Source organism: Ursus arctos, unplaced genomic scaffold, assembly GCF_023065955.2.
Source record: "Ursus arctos isolate Adak ecotype North America unplaced genomic scaffold, UrsArc2.0 scaffold_16, whole genome shotgun sequence".
Lineage (NCBI taxonomy): Eukaryota > Metazoa > Chordata > Mammalia > Carnivora > Ursidae > Ursus > Ursus arctos.
In genome coordinates, this window is record NW_026622830.1 from 15,276,616 (window position 1) to 15,295,524 (window position 18,909).

Here is an 18,909-nt window from a genome sequence, read left to right on the forward strand (position 1 = left end):
CTGCTCGGGTGTAAGCACCTTCTGCTTCGGCACGCGTTGGGTTTTCTGTTCCTTCCAGCCAAATCCCCAGCCCAGTCAAGCCCCCACCTCTTTGCTCTGCCCCACCTCCCTCAGACACAAGAAGGCCTCATGGGAGACAGGACAGAGTTTGCAGCACTTTTAATGCACAAAGCAACAGGTGACAGGCTGGCGGGGTGATTCGCCTTCCTTCCACATACAGAGCTCAGGTACAGATGCAGCCCCATGGGGAAAGAAGTTACGGTTCCCAGGGACAGAGAGCCAAGAGCAGGAAACGCCATCCTCTTGTCAGCCGAGGCGGTGGGGATTCCATTTTCTGGGGACGAGAGAATAGGAGGAAATGTTTCTAACACACAGCAGACTCCCGGCCTTCAACTAAGAAGGCCGTGGGCCAAGCCAGGCTTCCCAGCAAGGAGCGTGAAGCCAGGCAATGCGCAGGGACAGCCCGGCCTTGCCCACTGAGGCCAGGCGGGGCGGCCGGCCAGGGGACACCGGTACTTTGCACGGTGGTCAACATGCATTCTAATCCCACCGTCTGTCCTCTTCCTTTGATCCTCGCAGCTCCCCCCAGACTCCTTGGTGCCTCAGAGAAAGCCAGCCACACAGTTTCTGAAAGTCAGTCCCGGACTGGTTTTTCCCAGCGTCTCGGGGGCGCAGCTGCTTCTGTCTCCCATCTGTCCCACCCCCAGCCACCCACCTGGTTTCAGAGCACGTTCACGGCCGTCAGCTCCGTGGCCTGATGTGCCTGCAGCACTGCCAGAGCCTCTTCCACCTGTGGGACACAAGTGAGGGGATGGTGGTGAGGGCGGCCGCCCCGCGGGGCCCCAGCAGAGCCCTGGCCTCCCTGCCTAAGCGTGCTAGGTACGGGAAGTCCCTTCCCTCCACAGCATTGCTGCTGGCAGGCGCCCCTGACGGAAACCCACGGTCACCTGCTCAAGACAGGTGTCCACCGCTGGACAGCTGGGAGAATCCTAACCCTACACTCCGTCAGAACACAGCTCCTGGTACCAAAACCTTGCATGCAGAGCTACAGAGGATTAATCTGGAGGGGCTGGAATGGCAAACCCTTAAGGCCTCCCCCCCCCCCCCAAAGATTCAGCAAGTATTAGCTGAAAGTTTAGCGAAAAGGTAAACTGTCCCAGCCACAGCCTGGTAGCGCCCCTAGGGGAGGTGTCTGCCGTGAGCTCTCCTCCGGCCCTGGCGGGGCGCCCTGCCGCCCAGGCCCCAGACCACCTTGGCGTTGAGGGACTCGGGGGACTCCAGCATGAGCAGCAGCTCTGAGTTGTCGATCTCCAGCAGCATGCCCGTGATCTTGCCGGCCAGCTGGGTGTGGGTATCGTAGATGAGGGGGTACAGACGCTCACCTGTACAGAACACCTGGCTGATACCCCAGCAGCCCAGGAGCAGGGTATGGGGGTGGCGGGTACTGTGGAACGGAGCGGGGAGGCATCCGGGGGCTCGTCCCAGAACTGCTCCTTCCAGGCTGTGTCACTTAGCCCCACTGGGAGCCTCTTTCCCAACCGTAAAGTACGCAGAGCAAACCCTGCTTCGGAGGCGAACTTGAAGAATCAGATTTGATATTCTAGGTAAAATAATCTACACAGGGTCGGACACAGACTTGGGGTTTAAAGACTACTCCTGCTCATCTTGCAAGAAATTGTTCATTGCCAATACACACACTGAAATTCTAGACAAGATATACTAATGCCGGACTGGATGTTTGGGGGGGGGCAGATGGGGCGGGGGGGGGGGCAGATGGGGCAGGGGGGAGCCACATCCACAAGATACATTCACTTTCTACCATCAGGCACTTCTAGTGACAGGGCCTAGCACTGGCGGTCAGTCCCTCTCGGCAATGTGTGGAGGGTGTGGCCAGCCCGGGGGACTGGGGTGGGAGAGGTTTTCCCACGAGGGAAGTCAAGAGGTTTACAGGGAACTGCTAACAGAGCCTCCTGCCTCCACAAAGCCCATGTAGAATTTCTTTTGAGCAGTGGGAAGTGGCAAAACCCCAAATGAGCCAAGGAAACAATGGGGCAGTGGCAAAGGGGGCCTTCAGAGAGGGCCTGGACGTCTTGATGGCCGAGGAGGAAAAAACCTGCCACCCAGTAACACGCTTGTCATTCGTTCCACCGTGGGTGGCATCCTTTGGCAGGGCCTGCCGTAGACCCCGGGCTGGGGACGAACTGCACGAGGACCTCACAGCCCAGCAGGGAAGGTGTGTCTGCCCCACGCACACCATGCAGGGCCCCCTGGCAGCTGGACGACGTGTGGGGAGAGGGGAAGAACTGCAACGCTCACCGGCAGAAACCCAAGGCCCTACCCTGACTCCTGGCCCCCGATCTGCCCACAGCTGGGCTCTCCCCAGCCCGTGCGGGGGCTTGGACAGCAGAGCTGAGGAAACCTCGGGACCATCTCGACTGAAAGCATTTTAAGACGAGAGAGGGAGGGCGGCCGAGAGAGCAGAGGCGACCCCAGCAAGGTCACCCAGCAGGTGGGTCTGCAGCAACGCTGGACCTTGTCCACATGTCTGACCTCCATTCGAGGTTTTTCCCACCAGGCTGGCCACCTCTCAGCAACCCCCTGCTTCCTGCTCCAGAGTAGGGGGACAGGCCACTCACCAATCATCTGCTTTTGCTCGTGCAGTGGGGCCGCGGCCAGCATGGACGCCGTCAGGGGCTCCTGTCCCGGGATGCGCACAGCCGGCTCCTGCACCTGTACACGGCGCCAGGGACACTTCCCTTAACCACCACACACAGGCAAGACCTCACAACGTGGACCCTGGCAGGGGAACACAGGCCTCCAGAAGGCTCTGGAAGACGGGGGGCAGGGGGCAAAGTATGGACACTCGGGTGGGACAGAGTCCCTAACAAGGGCACAGTGGGCTAGACACACTAATTCAGAGGCCTTCCACGGTGCCAGGAACCTATAAAGGCCCCCCACTGAATGTCGCCAAAGGAAAGCGTTACTATTCACTTTGGGCCAAATAATGCACTTTTTATAACGTAGCTTTATGGCCACATCCCCAGCATCCTCCTGACCCTTCCACATTAGGGTAACTTTAAAAGCATTTTGCCGCTTAAAGAGGACACCTGTTCCTTTTGCAAGAAAGACTTTGAAGTATACACATTGAAATTCTGGACAGGATAGGATAAGGCCGAGTTTGGGACTTGGGCAGGGGGCAGGGAGATAAATACATAGCTTTTTAATTACAGAAGATATTTTTAGTTGTTATGTAGATTAATCACATCCTTTCAATATTCAGCATATTTCTAGAAGAGCTTTCCCTGCTGCTCAACGCTGAATACTAAAGAAATCCAGATTAATTTTGCTAATAACCCAGGCAGAGCAAATCATAATTAATAAACCAAATGTGATCTTGGCCCTTTCCCTCCTTCCGTTAGTAAGGGGGACTTTCTTGATTGTACACATTAGTAAATGAAACTTCACAATAAGAGAAAAAAGAGAAAAGAAAAGAAAAAGCAAGGCCCAGAAAGGGCCAGTGCCTCCAATGCCTTAGCCAAGGTCCTGAGCCAAGCCCCCCGGAGCCCAGACTAAGAAGGCAGTCAGGCCATGCTTACCCCAGGGTTGTGTGTTGCTGAGGAATATTTGTGTGTCAGGACAGGCCCGGTTGGGGTAGAATATGCCACCCCGCTGGCTCCTGTGGTCTGGGTACCAATGTTGGCTGTAAGAAATAAGCAGGCGCATTAGGGCCTGACAGCGACCTAAAGACACGAAGCCTAAAGGTGCACGTTCATGGTAGCCCAGCGCCAACCAGCAGGCCGGCACACAGATGTACGAACGCTTGCCGGACGAAGGAACAGAAGGGCTTGTCTTATGGCCCAAATGCACAACCTTGTTCACTGTACGCTGCTGCGTACTCGCTAAGGTTCCATCCTGAGGCTAAGCCCTGGCGTGTGTGACTTCGTTCACCCGCACGACCAAACAGGAGTGCTGTTTTCATCCCTATCTTAAAGATGAGGTGCTCGGATAGTTAGCAAGGCCACAGAGCGAGCTGGGCCCGGGAACTGCGTCTGTGGGACTCTGGGGCCCACGTGAACTCCTATGTCCCACAGCCTCCAAAGTCAACTCCAAGAGGGCACACGACCAGGTCACCGTGGAGGCCAGTCCTGTGCCAACCCCGCACCAAGCCCCTGCCCCGCCCTCCTCACACCCCCATTCCTCTTGGCCCTGCCCACACTCACCCACTCTTTGGGTGTGGGGCCCCGGGGGTGGCACCTGGGTAGAGGCCTGCCTGACACTGCTGACCTGGGCCGGGGGGCGCCGCAACATGGCTGGTGGCCGGACCATTGAGGCAGCTGGAGGGTAGGTGGCTTGTGGCACAGAGAACATGGAGAGAAAGGTTGGCGGGGCAGGACAATCCGAGTGGCCCACTGCACCCTGAAGGTTCCAGGGTGAGCAAGGGAATGGGAAAGGGGAACCAGAACGTTCTCAGCAAAAAGACAAGTGAATTCACCGAGTCGGGCAGACCCAGAACTCTGGGGGAAGGGGAGTGTGTGAAAATCTACAATAACAAAGCCAACTTGTTTCTACCCAGAGCCCCAGGAGGCATAGGCATCATGACCACACCCACAGGGGCCCCCAAGACACTGTCAAGTCAGGGTGAGCTGCCCTCCTAGAGAGGAGCCATCCATCAGCAACAGAGCCCCAGGAGTTCATTGTGACGGTCACAGATCGGACAAGTCTTGGGAGCTAACTGAGGAGAACGGCTACACCCGCGAGTCTTTTACAAGTTCGGCTACTGCGTGGTGTTTTATGCATGCCTCGTTCAGAAGAGGAAACTCGAGGGGAAGTTACCCACCGAATTAACACCCGGGGTAGTAGCAGAGCAAGGCTTGCCCCCAGAGCCTGTGTTCGTAGCCCCAGGTTCCACGCTGCCCTGCAGGGCCCACCCCCGCGGGCCAGGCCGAGGGTACCAGGGGCTGATCACTCACAGGAGACTCTCGGAGGCTGGGCCGTCCACCTGGGGGCGGGCTGCACGGAGGGGCCGGAGGCATAGTACGCAGCCTGGGCTGGAGGCTGTGAGAGAGAAGACTGGCTTCAGGGCTCTGCAACAGGTGAGAAACCGCACCCCCTCCCGGACACCCCTGCGGGAGCTCCACCGTCCCCTCCAGGGACTGCAGAGTGAGGCCCCGCGAGCTGGGATGAGGCCCCTGCTGCCCAGCTCAGGCTGTCCGTGAGCCCCGAACCCTTCGGGGCGAGGCCTCAGGTTCAATCCCTGCCCCTGATCACAGCAGGTGGCCCGAAGAGCGGCATGAAATGGTCACACACCGACTCGGACCTGTGTGAGCGGAAGCTACGGCCAGGAGTCCATACGTCTGTCCCAGCAGCCGCTCACGGCCGCACCCTCCCACTTCCGCTCGGTCCCGTGGGCGCCCTTCCCACGCCGTGCTCCTCCGAACACGAGTCCCGCAGCGGGCTGCCGGGCAGCCCACAAGACACGACCCTCTAATTTGGGGAAATGCTACACGCGCTCTGCCGGGCTGCGGAGTCCTAATGATACCGCCCGTGAGGGGAGAGTGATGCAATAGGGAAGCGTCGTACAGCATAGAAAGCCGGGTCCCTTTGGTGTAATGCGTTGTTTCTCCAACTCATGTGACCAGAGAGACTCTTCTAGCAGAACACGACTCTCTCCCTGCTTGGGAAGGGCTGCTTGACAGGACACGCTTACCCGCCTCTTACGGATGGGCTTAGAACAGCCTGCCTGCCGAGTTTCCAGCAGAAACACGCTGAGAGCCCACATCTACCAGGAAGCTGTCCTCCTGCCCCACCTGGCTGCCAGGGAAGGGGGCCGGCGGGTCATCACCTGGGGCACGGCGGGCAGGAAGTAGCTGGCGGGCTGCTGGAAGGAGCCCAAGAGGGGGCCGCCCAGAGCCCGCACCGTGGAGAGACGCTGCATGTACTGGTTGGTCAGGATGGCCTTCCGCTCCTCTTTGCGCTGGGCCAGTGCCACGTACAGCGGCTTGGTGCCCACGATGCGCCCGTTCATCTCGGTCACGGCCTTCGTCGCCTCTTCTGGGGAGGAAAAACACACAAAGCCAAACCCCTTGCTGTGGCCACCCTCTGTCATCACCTAAAAGCAAGACAAGACAAGGGCTGCTGGGGGTGGGGAAGGAAGACTCCTGGGGACTGTGCTCCCCTCCCCCGCCCCGCCCCGGGGCCCAGCCCGGCACTGAGCAGGCCCAGGGGAAACCGTGCCCCCTGACATTGACTGAGGCCCACCACATGCCAGATACGATGGGCCTGCTCACATCACAGGTACCACCTGATGCGGGGGGGGGGGGGGACCGCCACTCCCACTTCACAGGCCGTGGAAACGGGCTCCAGAGTGACTTGGCGCAGACCAGGCCACTTGCTAACTGGGGGCTGCTTGCTGTTTAATAGGACGCTCCCCTATCTCAGGGAGTGGGAACCGCTGCATTTCAGGGTTTCTTAATTTTCTTTCTGAAATGATGTTCCTAAGCTGTGACGGAAAGCTGGTTTAAATGGGATCTACCTTCATCACACAGGCTATCAGGAAGGAAGAGGATAGTTTAGGATTGCTTACAATCCAAGAACAGGGCAGGGTCCTTTAGCCAGAGCCACAATCTTAAACACTCCATCTGAGGTCCTGGTAATGAAAATCTGCATTTTCACTACTGTTCTTTTTTTTCTTTTTTAAAACTACCCATACAGTTCTTTGGTTCATTTAGGAATTAGGGAAAGAATAAAATGTTCTTAAGAGTGCATTTCCTAGAAAGTGCAGTAAAATTAGATTTATATAGAATATAAAAAGGATTAAGATTTATATTTCTGGTGTCTTATTCTATTTTCTTTGTGGTAGAAAGAAAAGTCCTTATTACAATCAAAAAAAAAAAAAAAAAAAAAAGAGCGACTTGTCCAGGGTCACCCATCGGACAGGATTCACACCCAGTGCAGTGTTCTGGTAAACGTCCATTGCCTCTGCAGGCACTGAGCCAGGTTCTCAGCTTTGTTATTAAAATCACCTTTTTAAATTTTTGGAATAATTTTAGATGTACAGAAAAGTTGCAAAAATAGTAGAGTGGCTATCTTTCAGCCAGCTTGCCCCCCTGGGAACAGGGTCCATGTGTATATTAACGTTGGGACGATATTATTAATTATCAGCCACAATGCCATTAACTGCAGGTCTCATTCAGCTTTCACTAGTTTTTCTAATAAATATGATTTTTCTCTTCCAGGATCCAATCCGCATTACATGTATAGTTCGTAATCTTTTTTAGGGTCACGACACTGGTCTGGCTCACACATTTGGACTTGAGCTGACATACTTTTAAAATCTGCCCTATTAGAGCGCATGTTCTAGATCACTGGTGTTCAAACTGCACTTTGCTACCCATTCACCCGGGGGCCTGAGCCGGAGAGTTCATAGACCCCCCCTCAGGGAGGCCAGTGGATAGGGGTCAGGAGGTCTGTGAACTTTATGGGGAAAATGGCCTTTTTCATTAGCATCCCCTTCTATTGTGAATATGGACCAAAAAAATAGGGGAGTCTTGGCTGTGCTTGGGATTTTGTCAGGAAGAGAAAGAATATATTTTCCTATCATGTTAATCACTGCTGCCCTCAAAATATCGTCTATGCTGACTGCTACCTCCCTAGATCTTACGGTTGGATACAAAAACGAAGCACCCACTGCTATCACCGTCATATCTTGATAAATATGTTTCAGTATAATTGTTTTTCTGTAAGTCTCTGAATTTTCTTTTATGCATTGAGAAATATTCTAGAAGGGATCCATAGGCTTTCGTCAACCAGATTTTCTTGGCACAAAAGTATTGTCTTAATAAGTTAATAAGAACTTCTGTTAGGTAGTAAATAACGACGAAATACATTTATGCAGCTTCCTATAAACACGACAGTGTTTTTAGCACTTTATAGGCCTTAACTCATTTTCATTCTCACTGTATTTTGAATGCAGTCAAAATCATATAAATATGTAGACTTACATAAAATACCCACTTTATAACCTAACTGGTCAATTAATGAGATAGTGCTGCGACTCTGAGCAACCCAGATTTTTACGATTCCCTTCCCTCTAGGAGTCCTCAAGGAGGTCGGTGAATCACCAGAAATGAGACACCACGTGTGAATAAGCAAATCATCATTTCACTGCTTGTTGTGGGCAGGTGCTCGGCCTGCAGGCTCTTTAGTGCTCAGGACACCTTGGGAGGTAGGGAATGTTGCTCCCATTTTACAGATGGGTAAACAGATCCAAAAGGCAAAGTCACTTTCCTCCGATTCTACAGCTAGTTAATGTAGGACTGGGATTTAGACCTAGTTCTAATTAACTTTAATATCCCAGTTTTCAACCACAATACCACACTAATATATTTGCTGGGAAGGAGGGCCCACAGCTATTTTGTAAAGTTTAAGCAAATTTACTGATGCTGATTTATAGGTCCCATGGCTCCCTCACAATTATCTCCACAGGTCCTTAACTCAAAAATTGTTAGAACCTCTGCCCTACACACCAGGCTTCCTGAAGGACATTTAAAATTGGATTCAACAGGGGCGCCTGGGGGGCTCAGTTGGTAAAGTGTCTGCTTTCGGCTCAGGTCACGATCCCAGGGCCCTGGGATCGAGCCCCACATCCAGCTCCCTGCTCAGTGGGAAGCCTGCTTCTGCCCCTGCCTGCCACGCCCTGTTTGTGCTCTGACAAATACATATTTTTTAAAAATTTTAAAAAATAAATAAAATTGGATTCAACAGGCAAAGAACTTCTAGACCACTTCCTAAGAACTCAACCATCACCTCACATATGCTGGTCTCCAGCTCCACCACTCACACTGATGTCTTTGGAAAGTTCCTGCAGCTCCCTATCCCCTCACAGCCAAGCCAAATGCTTCTGCCACTGCCACTTCTCACAGGAAGCCCTCCTTCCTGCTCCCCTGACCTACCACAGCTCTGCCTCCAATACTCCCAGCCCCCTCCACACACACCTTCTAATCGATTTGAGTTAGTGACGCGTCTGCCTTCCCCACTTGACTAGAAGCTACCAAGGGCAAGAACCACGTCTAACTCGTTACTATGGGCTTCCCAGAGGGCCTGGTAAGCCAGGAGGTGCTTAAGTATGGAATGAAGGAATACTGGGTTATCTGAAAATCCTGAGGAGGTTTAAAATAAAAGGCCCAGGCCCTACTCTGAAATCTTCTTTCGATTTGTCTGACTCCAGTGTCTGTCTTTAAGAGCTCCCCAGGGGATTTTAATAAGCCAGGGTTGAGAAACATCCCATGAGCCCAATACTCTCATCGTATAGGTGAAGTTCAGAAGCCATGGGCTAAAGGTCACAGAGCTACTGAGTCGAGCGGCCAAATTATCACCCATCAGGTGCTAAGTGGGCTGGGCACATGGCACTCAAGTGCTCAGTAAATGGGGAAGAAGGAATGATGAATGAAGCAGCCTGACCCTCTCGTTTTCCAAATGGAAACTGAGGTCCTGAACATAAGAGTCAGTGGAAATTCTGAGGTATGAATTTCTAGAATCTGGCATACAGTAGGCACTCAATAAATGCTTGTTGAATGAACCAAGTTTACAGGGAGCCCCAATAAGTCCAGCTGTGTGACTGGGACTGGACTCCCACCCCCTCCCCTCCAGAGCAGACAAGGCTGCAAATGGACATCAAGCTGGGAGTCAGACACAGCCCCCCAAACTCTCCAAGGAGTAGCTCAGCACCAACTCCTTGGAAGCCACAAGGAAGGAAGGGAGGGGCGTGCAGCCAGCAGGAGGACAGGAGGGGCAGGCTCTCTATCCCCTGCAGGAGCCCCCAGTCCTCACCTTAGCGCTGGTAATCACGCCATAGGGAGAGAACTCTTTTCTCAGCTTCTCATCATCGATGGAGTCATCCAGGTTCTTAACGTACAGGTTCACGCCCTAGAAAGAGAGGTTACTGCGGGGTGCGTCCCTTCCCCTCCAAGCCCCGGGTTGCCCTGTGTCGGGGGCCTGGAAGCCCTGGCCACCCAGTCTCTTGTTTCCAATCTTGCATGGTACCCATGCCCCCCCGTCACTCAGCATGCCCATCCCCTGGAAGCTACAGCCCCCAACTCCCCAACCTCCAAAGCCAAGTTCACAGACGTGGGATTGCCGGAGGAAGGCTTCCCACTCAGGGCCCTCCACACACACGGACATGCTCACATAGCAGCAGCTGTCACCAGGGGGCTGTCACCTGGTAACGGGTCGCCCGGTCCTGCTTCATCTGCTCGAACCTACGCTTCAGCTCATTCTGCCGTTCCACCCGCTTCTGGGCCCGGCCCACGTACAGCAGCCGCCCGCTCACCTCCTTCCCATTCATGTCCGTCACAGCCTGGCCAGGGAAGGGGCGAGAGTCCTTGGTAACCACCCCCACGAGGCTCTGGCCTCTAGTCCCAGCATCCGGGCCTGAAGGGGGCCACCTGCAAGCTGGCCAGCCTCGCTAGCTGAGAATAATTAGCACCAGGATAAAGGCCACTTAAAGTGAATCCACTTTTTAAAAACAGGGGACATGGGGCGCCTGGGTGGCACAGCGGTTAAGCGTCTGCCTTCGGCTCAGGGCGTGATCCCGGCGTTGTGGGATCGAGCCCCACATCAGGCTCCTCCGCTATGAGCCTGCTTCTTCCTCTCCCACTCCCCCTGCTTGTGTTCCCTCTCTCGCTGGCTGTCTCTATCTCTGTCGGATAAATAAATAAAATCTTTAAAAAATAAAAAATAAAAAATAAAAAATAAAAAATAAAAACAGGGGACAAAATTTCAGAATAAACCGTAGATTTAAAAAATTTGGGGACGCCTGGGTGGCGTCTGCCTTTGGCTCAGGTCATGATCTCAGGGTCCTTGTTCGGCAGGAAGCCTGCTTCTCCCTCTGCCTGCTGCTTCCCCTGCTTGTTCGTTCGTATTCTCTCTCTCTCTCTCTGGCAAATAAAATCTTTAAAAAATAAAAAAATAAAAATTTGATTGGAGCTATACTTTAAAAAGTGAAATTGAAATAAGCAAATCTCCCACATTTAACATTTAGGCTCTTCACTGTACCTACACTGATTGTCTGAACGGAGCAGCGAGCAGAATTCTTTCAAAATGGCGTGAGAGCATAATCAACAGCCTTCACTTCATGTTGGATTTCACAGCATAAAGAATCTATTTTGCTAACTAGGAGGGCTTTCGTTTTTGTTCTTAAGAAACAGGTCTTAACCGTTTTTTCTTTTTCTTTTCGTCAGTTAGCCGGCCTAAGACTGCTGTGTCCTAAATTGTCAGTGGCTTTGATTGCATGACATGCAACTTCTCTTAATGCGTTTATACTGAACTGAATTTACATGGACTCATCTGCAAAAAAAAAAAAAAAAAAAAAAAAAAAAAAAAAATCAGCAAAAGGTAGACTCCTGTGAGTGCCAGCTCAATGGCTAGGATTAGACACTAGCATTAGTGAGAAGAAATGTTTGAAAGGGGACTTTTTAAAGTAAGCTCTATGCCCAACATGGGGCTTGAACAGAAGGGAACTGACTTTTTAAGTGGTCAGCTAGTTAGTATTTTCACATAGGGGCGCCCGGGCGGCTCAGTCGGGTAACTGCTGAGCCTGTACTGGTGGAGCAGACAGGACAGCGTGTGCAGCCCTTAGCGCTGGTCCGTGCTAAGTGCTCAGGGAGCAGCGGTTGCCATCAAGATGGCACCGGGTCAGAGCTCCAGCCAGCATCCACAGTGAGCTGAGGTCCCCCATGTCCAATGGTCTTGTACCTACTGGCAGGTGCCACGCCAGAGATTTAGTGGTGAAATGAGACCCGGTCTCTACCCTCAGGTTCTCTACATGGAGATCGGTGTTACTGATGGAGAGGGGCAGAAGGGGCACCTCACCAGAAGCATGAGGACAGAAGAGGCTTCTTGGAGGAGGGAAAGCGTACGTGGAAACCCACAGGGTAAGCGCTAAGTAGTCTAAAGCCACACTGTCTCATAGGGCGGTCACTAGCCACATGTAGCCCCTGAGCACTCGAACCATGGCTGGTCTGAGTTCACCTGTGCTGGGAGCACCGGATTTCAAAGAATTAACACAAAAAAGGGGGAGTGTCAAATATCTCCATTTTAATATACACTGGAGTGATAATTTCAGTAGGTTAAGTTGAATGAGACATTACAAAAATCAACTTGTTTTTGGTTTTTTACCCTTTTTAATGTGGCTGCTGGAAAATTTTAAATCTCATATGTGGCTCCCACTATATTTCCATTGGACAGCATTAAGCTAAAGAGCCAGGGAAGAGAAATGTTTTGAGAAACAGCATTTGCAAAGACCTGGGAGCAAGGAATCACATAGCACATCCCCTCCCCAGCCTCAATCCCACCATCAATTCAAGAAGAGGGCAGTGGCTGTCTCAGAGGCCCCTCCGCCTCCCATGTGTGGCAAGAACCTACAAAAAGCAGTTGACCTTAGGGTTTGGAAGCACCCAAAGGAGGCTGAAACCTTCTGCCTTTGCCACAGGAAGGAAGGGCCCTGACTGGTGTGGGCCCAGACTGCAGAGGGATTTTCCTCTCCTCCAAGGCAGCTGGAGCCCCCTGCACCTGATCTCCTTTCTTGCTAGGGCTGGCTTGGTGCCTCCTTCATGAAACAGAGCCATGGGGAGGCTCCTACCTTCTGGGCTTCTTCGTGCTTCTCAAAGTTGACAAAGCCGAAGCCTCGGGAGTGGCCGATGTCGTCCCTCATCACCTTCACACTCAGCATTTTCCCTGGGAAGGGCCAACCTGGCTCAAAGGGGAGTTTGGGAAGCCCCAAGATGTTCTCCTCCCTTCCCCCACGATGTGGTTTTAGACTACTTAATGCTGCCCCCTACTGACCCCTCAGGAAGCCCCCAGAAAGGCCCCTCCTCCCAGCCCAACCTGGGAATAGACAAAGTGATCCCTGATTCCCTTGGGGAGCTTGCCCACCAAACTGGGAGAAGAGGTCCTGCAGGCCCTGCTCGTCCACGTCCACATGGAGGTTCTTCACATAAATGTTGGTGAACTCCACGGCCCGAGCTCCCAGCTCTGCTTCCCGCTCCCGTCGGGACTTGAAGTGGCCCACGAAGCTGCGGACACACTGATGGGGTTGGCAGCTGCCAGCCCTCAGCCACCCCATTCCACCCAGCAACCCAGGGTCACTTGCACGGATTGCTGCCAGCCTCCAAGGCCCCCGTACCCCTCATCAGGAGGTTGGGCAGGGCACTCGTTAGATGGAATACAGCCAAGGCCAGGCCACCTCCAACAGCCAAGATTCTATGCTCTAGCATAAGGTTAAGAAGAATTCATTCTTGGGGCAAATGTACAGGGAGCTCCTACCATCTGCCAGGCAGCTGAGTGCGCAGGAGAGCAGGGCAAGCCTGAACTTGGAAGTCATACAGATGAGGGCCTGAATCCTCACGCTGCGCTTGCCTAGCGGTGTGACCCTGGGCAAGTTACTTAACCTCTCTGAGCCTCAGTGTTCATTCCTATAAAACTGGGGATGAAGGGCACCTGGCTGGCTCAGTCAGTGGAGGATGTAACTCTTGGTCTCAGGGCTGTAAGTTCAAGCCCCACATTGGATGTAGAGATTATTTAAAAAAAAAAAAATACAGGGGCACCTGTGTGGCTCAGTCAGTCAGTTAAGTGTCTGCCTTTGACTGAGGTCATGATCCCAGGGTCCTGGGATCAAGTCCCACATCGGGCTCCCTGCTCAGTGGGAGCCTGCTTCTCCCACTGCCCCTCCCCCTGCTCATGACTGCTCTCTCTCTGAAATAAATAAAATCTTTAAGAAAAAATACAAAATAAAATAAGAACTGGGGATGAAACTCAGGTCATACATTTGCTGACTCATGTAACAGTCCTGGATGTGCTAAGGAAGCAGTGGTGAGAGAAGCAGACATGGTCCACGCCAGGGTTACTGTGGGGCGACGGAAAATATTAATTTTCAAAATTGTCATTTCCAAGTTCATGTAAACACACCTAGGAAAGTATCCTAGGTTAAGAAGAAAACATGAGAAAATTCGATGGCATCTATAGCCCCCTTAGCACAAACTAGCGGTAGCCGGCACTAAAAATTACAGAGCATGGAGTTGCAAAGGTGAACCCGGGCAAACCACAGCTAACAAAGATCACGTCCTTCTGCGACCTGGGGAAAGCCCGCCGGGCTCGCTTTCACGGATCGGAGCCTCCCCGAGCCGCTCCGGACAAAGCAACTCTCAGCTCTCCCAGCTTAGAGCCTCCTTCCCTCGGTGGCGCTGAGCGTGGGCTGGTGGTCACGCAGGCAGAATCCAGACTGGGGGAGGGGATTCTCCGCAGCATCTGCAGCTCCACTGCCCCCCATGAAGTGAGGGGGGGGCTACCGAATTTACATGTATGAAGATGGCAGGCTGAGCTTCGGCCTACTTCCCTCACCCATCCGAAAACCCCATGAAACGACACAAAAGGTTTAAGAAAAAAATTCACAGCCCTGCCGAGAAGGCTGGAAAGCAGACGAAATCACTGACCCCTGCGGTGATCTGGCCATTAGCTGCTCCTGCTGGAATTTCAAAATCCCCTTCCTTACGACTCAGAGCAATCCTCTGAGGAGTATCCACAGGCCTGTTCTTCCCTGGGGCAAGGGAACTCCCGAGGGACTAAACTCTTCCGAGGTCACACCGCCCGCAGCGTTCTGGCTGCGCTCCGCGCCCAGCGCCCATGAGATGGTGACCGGCAGCTCCCCCTCCCCCCACCACGTGCCACCACTCACACTTTGCGGTCATTCAGCAGCATCCCGTTCATGGTGGCAATGGCCTGCTGCGCAGCCTCGTGGGTCTCAAAGTGGACAAAGCCGAAGCCCCGGGACCCATGATCGTCACACACCACCTGGACCGCAGGGGAGAAGGATGGGGTGGGGGGGCACCCAACAGAGGGTTCAGGTACAAAACAATGGCAAAAGTGACGAATAACGACTGAGTGTGGACTCTGCGCCCCACACGGGGTCCCTTCAAGTTCCACTCCACCCCCAGCTCTTCTATCCAGATTTAATCATGTTGACTGGGGGCCCCACTCTGGACCAAGCACTGCTGAGGGGATCACATGCTCATCTTGTCATATTTGCTAGAAGAGCCCCTCCAGGCAATTCTTAACCTCTGAGCCCCAGCTGCCTGATTGGGGAAAATGGGAATAAGAGGGCTAGGCCAAGGTCACTAGCCAGCAAAGTTTCTGCTTATGACAGCTACCACTTAGATAGTGAACAGGGTGCTGGGTGTCCTTTCAATGTCGGGAAGACTACCAGACTTAAAATACAGGCACCACAAGCCTGTGAGGTGGGCTCTACCATGGCCCCCTTGTAGAGGAAGCCGAGGTGTGGAGAAGTTACACAGCTGGCCCAGGGTCACACTGCCAGGAAACGGAGGAGGTGGGATTTGATCCCCAGACGGTCAGCACCAAAGTCCAAGATCTGACCCACTATGTTGTGCTGACTTCTTGGCAGCTGGACAGACTACACGTGGCCAGTGCTTTGCCCATCGCACTCCAGAACCCTTTCCCCAGCAGCCGCATGGACTTGGTTTCTATCCTGAGCCTCTGACTACATGGTTCACTAGGCTTTTTCCTCAGAGCCCAATTTCCAGCTTTTCCAAAAAGTCTCGGCGTCTCCAACCAGCCTGAGAACTCCCGGGGTAGGCCCCACACCGTGTGCCTCGTATCTGACCTGGCCCACCACCACAATGGGTCCTCGTTAGGCCTCAGAGACTTGCCCGGGTCACAGCCAGCTTTCTGTCCAATCCTCAGTGGCCCAGAGGAATCCTCGAGACTTGACTGCCCTGATGGCCTTAATTAGCAGCCTTCCTGTATCCATGCCCTTTACCCTGTTGTGTCTACTGTCCTCTCTCTCTGAATTTGGACTGGTCTCATGACTTCGGACTGTTGCTTTGGCCAACAGAATGCAGTGGAAGGGAAGGAGGGCCAGTTCCGAGCTTACATCTCAAGAGGCCTGGTAAGCTTCCACTCGGTCTCCTTGGACACTGCCCTTTGTCAGGAGAATAGTCTGGGCTAGCCCACTGGAGGAGGAAAGACCACAGGGAGGAGAGCCGAGGTGCTCCAGCTGACAGCCAACCACGCTCTAGAAACAGAGCCAGTCAGCCTGCAGCGGGCATAAGAAGGAGCCAGCCGAGAGCAGAACTGCCCAGATTGCCAACTGCAGAATTATGAGCTAAAGAAATGGGGGTTGCTGCCAGCCTCTAAGCCGGCATTGGTTACGCAGCAAGAGCTGACCGATACACAGGGACTTCCGACGCATCTGCCGAGAGAACCGGCGTAACTCCCACGTGCCCAGAGCTGCGCTGAACAGACCTGGGGGCTGTGAAGTGAGGCGTGGCTCGGGATCCCTCTGCCACTCGGGTATTTGACACAGACCCTGCCCCACAAGGGGACATGCCCACCTTGCAAGACAAGATGTTCCCAAAGGTGGAGAAGGTGTCATATAAGGCCTTGTTGTCAATGGAGTCCTCCAGGTTCTTGATGAAGATGTTGCCCACACCTGACTTGCGGAGTCCTGGGTCTCGCTGGGACCACATGATGCGGACAGGCTGGCCTTTGATCACTTCAAAGTTCATCGTGTCCAGCGCCCGCTCCGCTGGACGGAGGGAGAAGAAAAAGCAGCAAGTAAGGGGATTTCTTTCCCTGAGCCCCAAGGTGCTTCATTGGAAGGAAAAAAGGAAAAAAAAAAGTGTCACTGTCTGGGTGTCACTTGAGAGAAGAACCTGGAGCCTCAGGTTCTGAGAAAGAATTCATGTGCGGGGCGTGCCTCCCACCTCCCCGCTGGGGTCTCATGCAGCTCCTCACAATAGCCATGTGAGCATATTTCTATCCCCACTTCACAGAAGGAAAACAGAGGCTCAGAAAGGGGAAGAGTCCGTGGCAGAGCGAGGTCCGCTGCAGTTTTCGGAAGCACACGGACTAGATGACAATGCAAAGGAGGGCCCATAGGACAAACAGCAGCAGCAGTTAGGGGAAATCAGAGTTCAGAAGTACGGAGGGGCAGAGTTGAGACTCAATCCCAAGTCGTAGGGCTTTGGGAGAGAACACCTCTCTGAGCTTGTTTCTTCACCTGCGAAGTGGGGATGATGAGACGTTGACCCCCTTTCCACATCTAACAAAGGGAGGTAATACTATCTACCTCCAGGGGTTTGGACAGGTTGAAAATTAAGTAAGATACGCAAGGTGCCTTACACTTTGTGCCTGGCATAAAATAGGAGTTTGGTAAACGGTCATGTGTCTGAAAACTAACAGCCTATGCCCATTCTCCTGCCACTGCTATCGCCTGTGCCCTCCCCACTGAGAGGCAAAATCCCTTCTCTTCTCTAGAGCTCAATTTATCTCCCCTGTGAAGTCTGGCAGAAAGGTCAGAGCATGCAGGGCTTGGAGGAGAGGTTAGAGGCAGTGGTGGGTAAGCAGAGCAGAGGAGAAGGCTCTCTGGAATCCAGCTCAGTCACCTGCTGGGAAACAGGGAGAACCACCCCAGCAAACCCTGATTTAGGAAACCTTCCCACCTACCCAGGAGACCCAAAGGAAGAGGGGCGTCTTTTGGATTTGGCTGGGGCAGGCCTTTGGAGTTGTTTCTGGAGTTTAAAGCCTCAACGTTAGAGTTACCCTTATTTTTCTCAGGTTTGCACTTAAGGAGCCCTTACCATGCACCAAAGGATACCGGAAATACTTTGCGGACACAGCGCATTCCTTCTGTGTTATCGGAGAATAAGCCTTCGCCCCCTTTCACAGATGGAGAGGTGTGGAGTGTGAACTCTTGGTCAAGCTCACGCCTGGTGGCAGAGCTTTCACAAAACCTGGTGCTCTCCATCTTTATGCCCTGCGCTGTCAAAGACCTGACAAACTAATCAGTCCTATCAGCTCTGAGAAATCGGTTGTGGGGCCTGGGGTGGAGACTTTCCGTGCACACTCAGATCCGGCCGCTGGGAAGGGTGCGAGCCCAAGGCCCAGCTCTCCTGGCGCCCCCCACTCATCGCCTGGCGCCCCCCACTCATCGCCTGCCTCCTCACCAAGTGCTTCGACTTGCTCATCCTCCCAGCCACTCTATAAAGGCAGGTACGATCCCCATTTTTCAGATCGGCAACTGAAACTCAGAAAGTCTGAGTAATTGCTCAAAGTCACACAGCTGCCGGCTTTCTAACCCTTCTAACCCGAGGTCGGCCTGACCCCAAGGCCCTTGGCTGTTTTCACTCGGCCTTAATTAATTGCTATTTCCCCTCTGTAGAAGGGAGCAGCAGCAAAACACACAGTAGGCACACACTAATTGTCCGGTCCTGCCTCAGGCCCCTTCCCACGCCCTATGTCCCTGGGCCTCAGTCTCCCAGGAGCGGCCAGAGATGCCTGCGCGGGCCCGAGCTGCGTCGGTCGGTCGGCGGGGCGGCCGGGCGTCTGCGCGTCCGTCCCCCTCCCCCGGGCTCACCGTCGGCCGGCTGCTGGAAGTTGATGTAGGCGTAGCCCAGCGAGCGGCGGGTGGCCACGTCGCGGCACACGCGGATGGACAGGATGGGGCCGGCGGGCGAGAACTTCTCGTACAGCATGGCCTCGGTCACGTCGGGGTGCAGGTCGCCCACGTAGAGCGAGGCGAGCGGGTAGCCCGGGCCGCTGGCGTTCATGGCGTTCACCGAGGCGCCGCGGCGGGGCTCTCCTCCCGAGCGCAGCCCCTGCCTTTAGCCCGCGCCGCGCCCCGCCCCGCCCCGCCCCGCGCCCCACCTGGGACCCCTCAGCGCTCCAGGAGCCCCAGCTGGGGCCTCTGGGACCCCGCCTCCGGAGGCGGGGCGCGCCCTCAACCCGGCCTGGGGTCGGGCTGCGGGGACGCGGGTCAGAGCCGGCCCGAGACTTGTTGCAGTCCCGAAGGTCATTGCCTCCGGGCCTCTCGGTCCATTTCCCTTCTCAGTAAAACCC

At 53.9% G+C, this 18,909-nt stretch overlaps 1 protein-coding gene across 1 annotated transcript; it reads right to left on the reverse strand.

The window, feature by feature from the left end:
- Positions 1-144: 144 nt before the first annotated feature.
- Positions 145-18,656, reverse strand: PABPC1L (poly(A) binding protein cytoplasmic 1 like). The gene is made up of 15 exons (XM_026503593.4): positions 18,428-18,656; positions 16,404-16,597; positions 14,729-14,844; positions 12,931-13,070; positions 12,638-12,732; positions 10,217-10,354; positions 9,829-9,924; positions 5,843-6,109; positions 4,971-5,055; positions 4,221-4,349; positions 3,597-3,700; positions 2,637-2,730; positions 1,252-1,382; positions 716-790; positions 145-334 (listed from the first exon to the last, which is right to left on the reverse strand). The coding sequence occupies exons 1-14, from the start codon at positions 18,618-18,620 to the stop codon at positions 722-724; spliced, it is 1,851 nt and encodes a 616-aa protein (XP_026359378.2). The 5' UTR covers positions 18,621-18,656; the 3' UTR covers positions 145-334; positions 716-721.
- Positions 18,657-18,909: the final 253 nt, after the last annotated feature.

Coding starts and splice junctions, on each gene's coding strand:
- PABPC1L (XM_026503593.4), bottom strand. CDS start 18,620: ATGAACGCCAGCGGCCCGGGCTACCCGCTCGCCTCGCTCTACGTGGGC. Junction 2,731..3,596: donor CAGCAACACACAACCCTGGG/GTAAGCATGGCC, acceptor CGCCGTGTACAG/GTGCAGGAGCCGGCTGTGCG. Junction 1,383..2,636: donor CGAGCAAAAGCAGATGATTG/GTGAGTGGCCTG, acceptor TGTTCTGTACAG/GTGAGCGTCTGTACCCCCTC.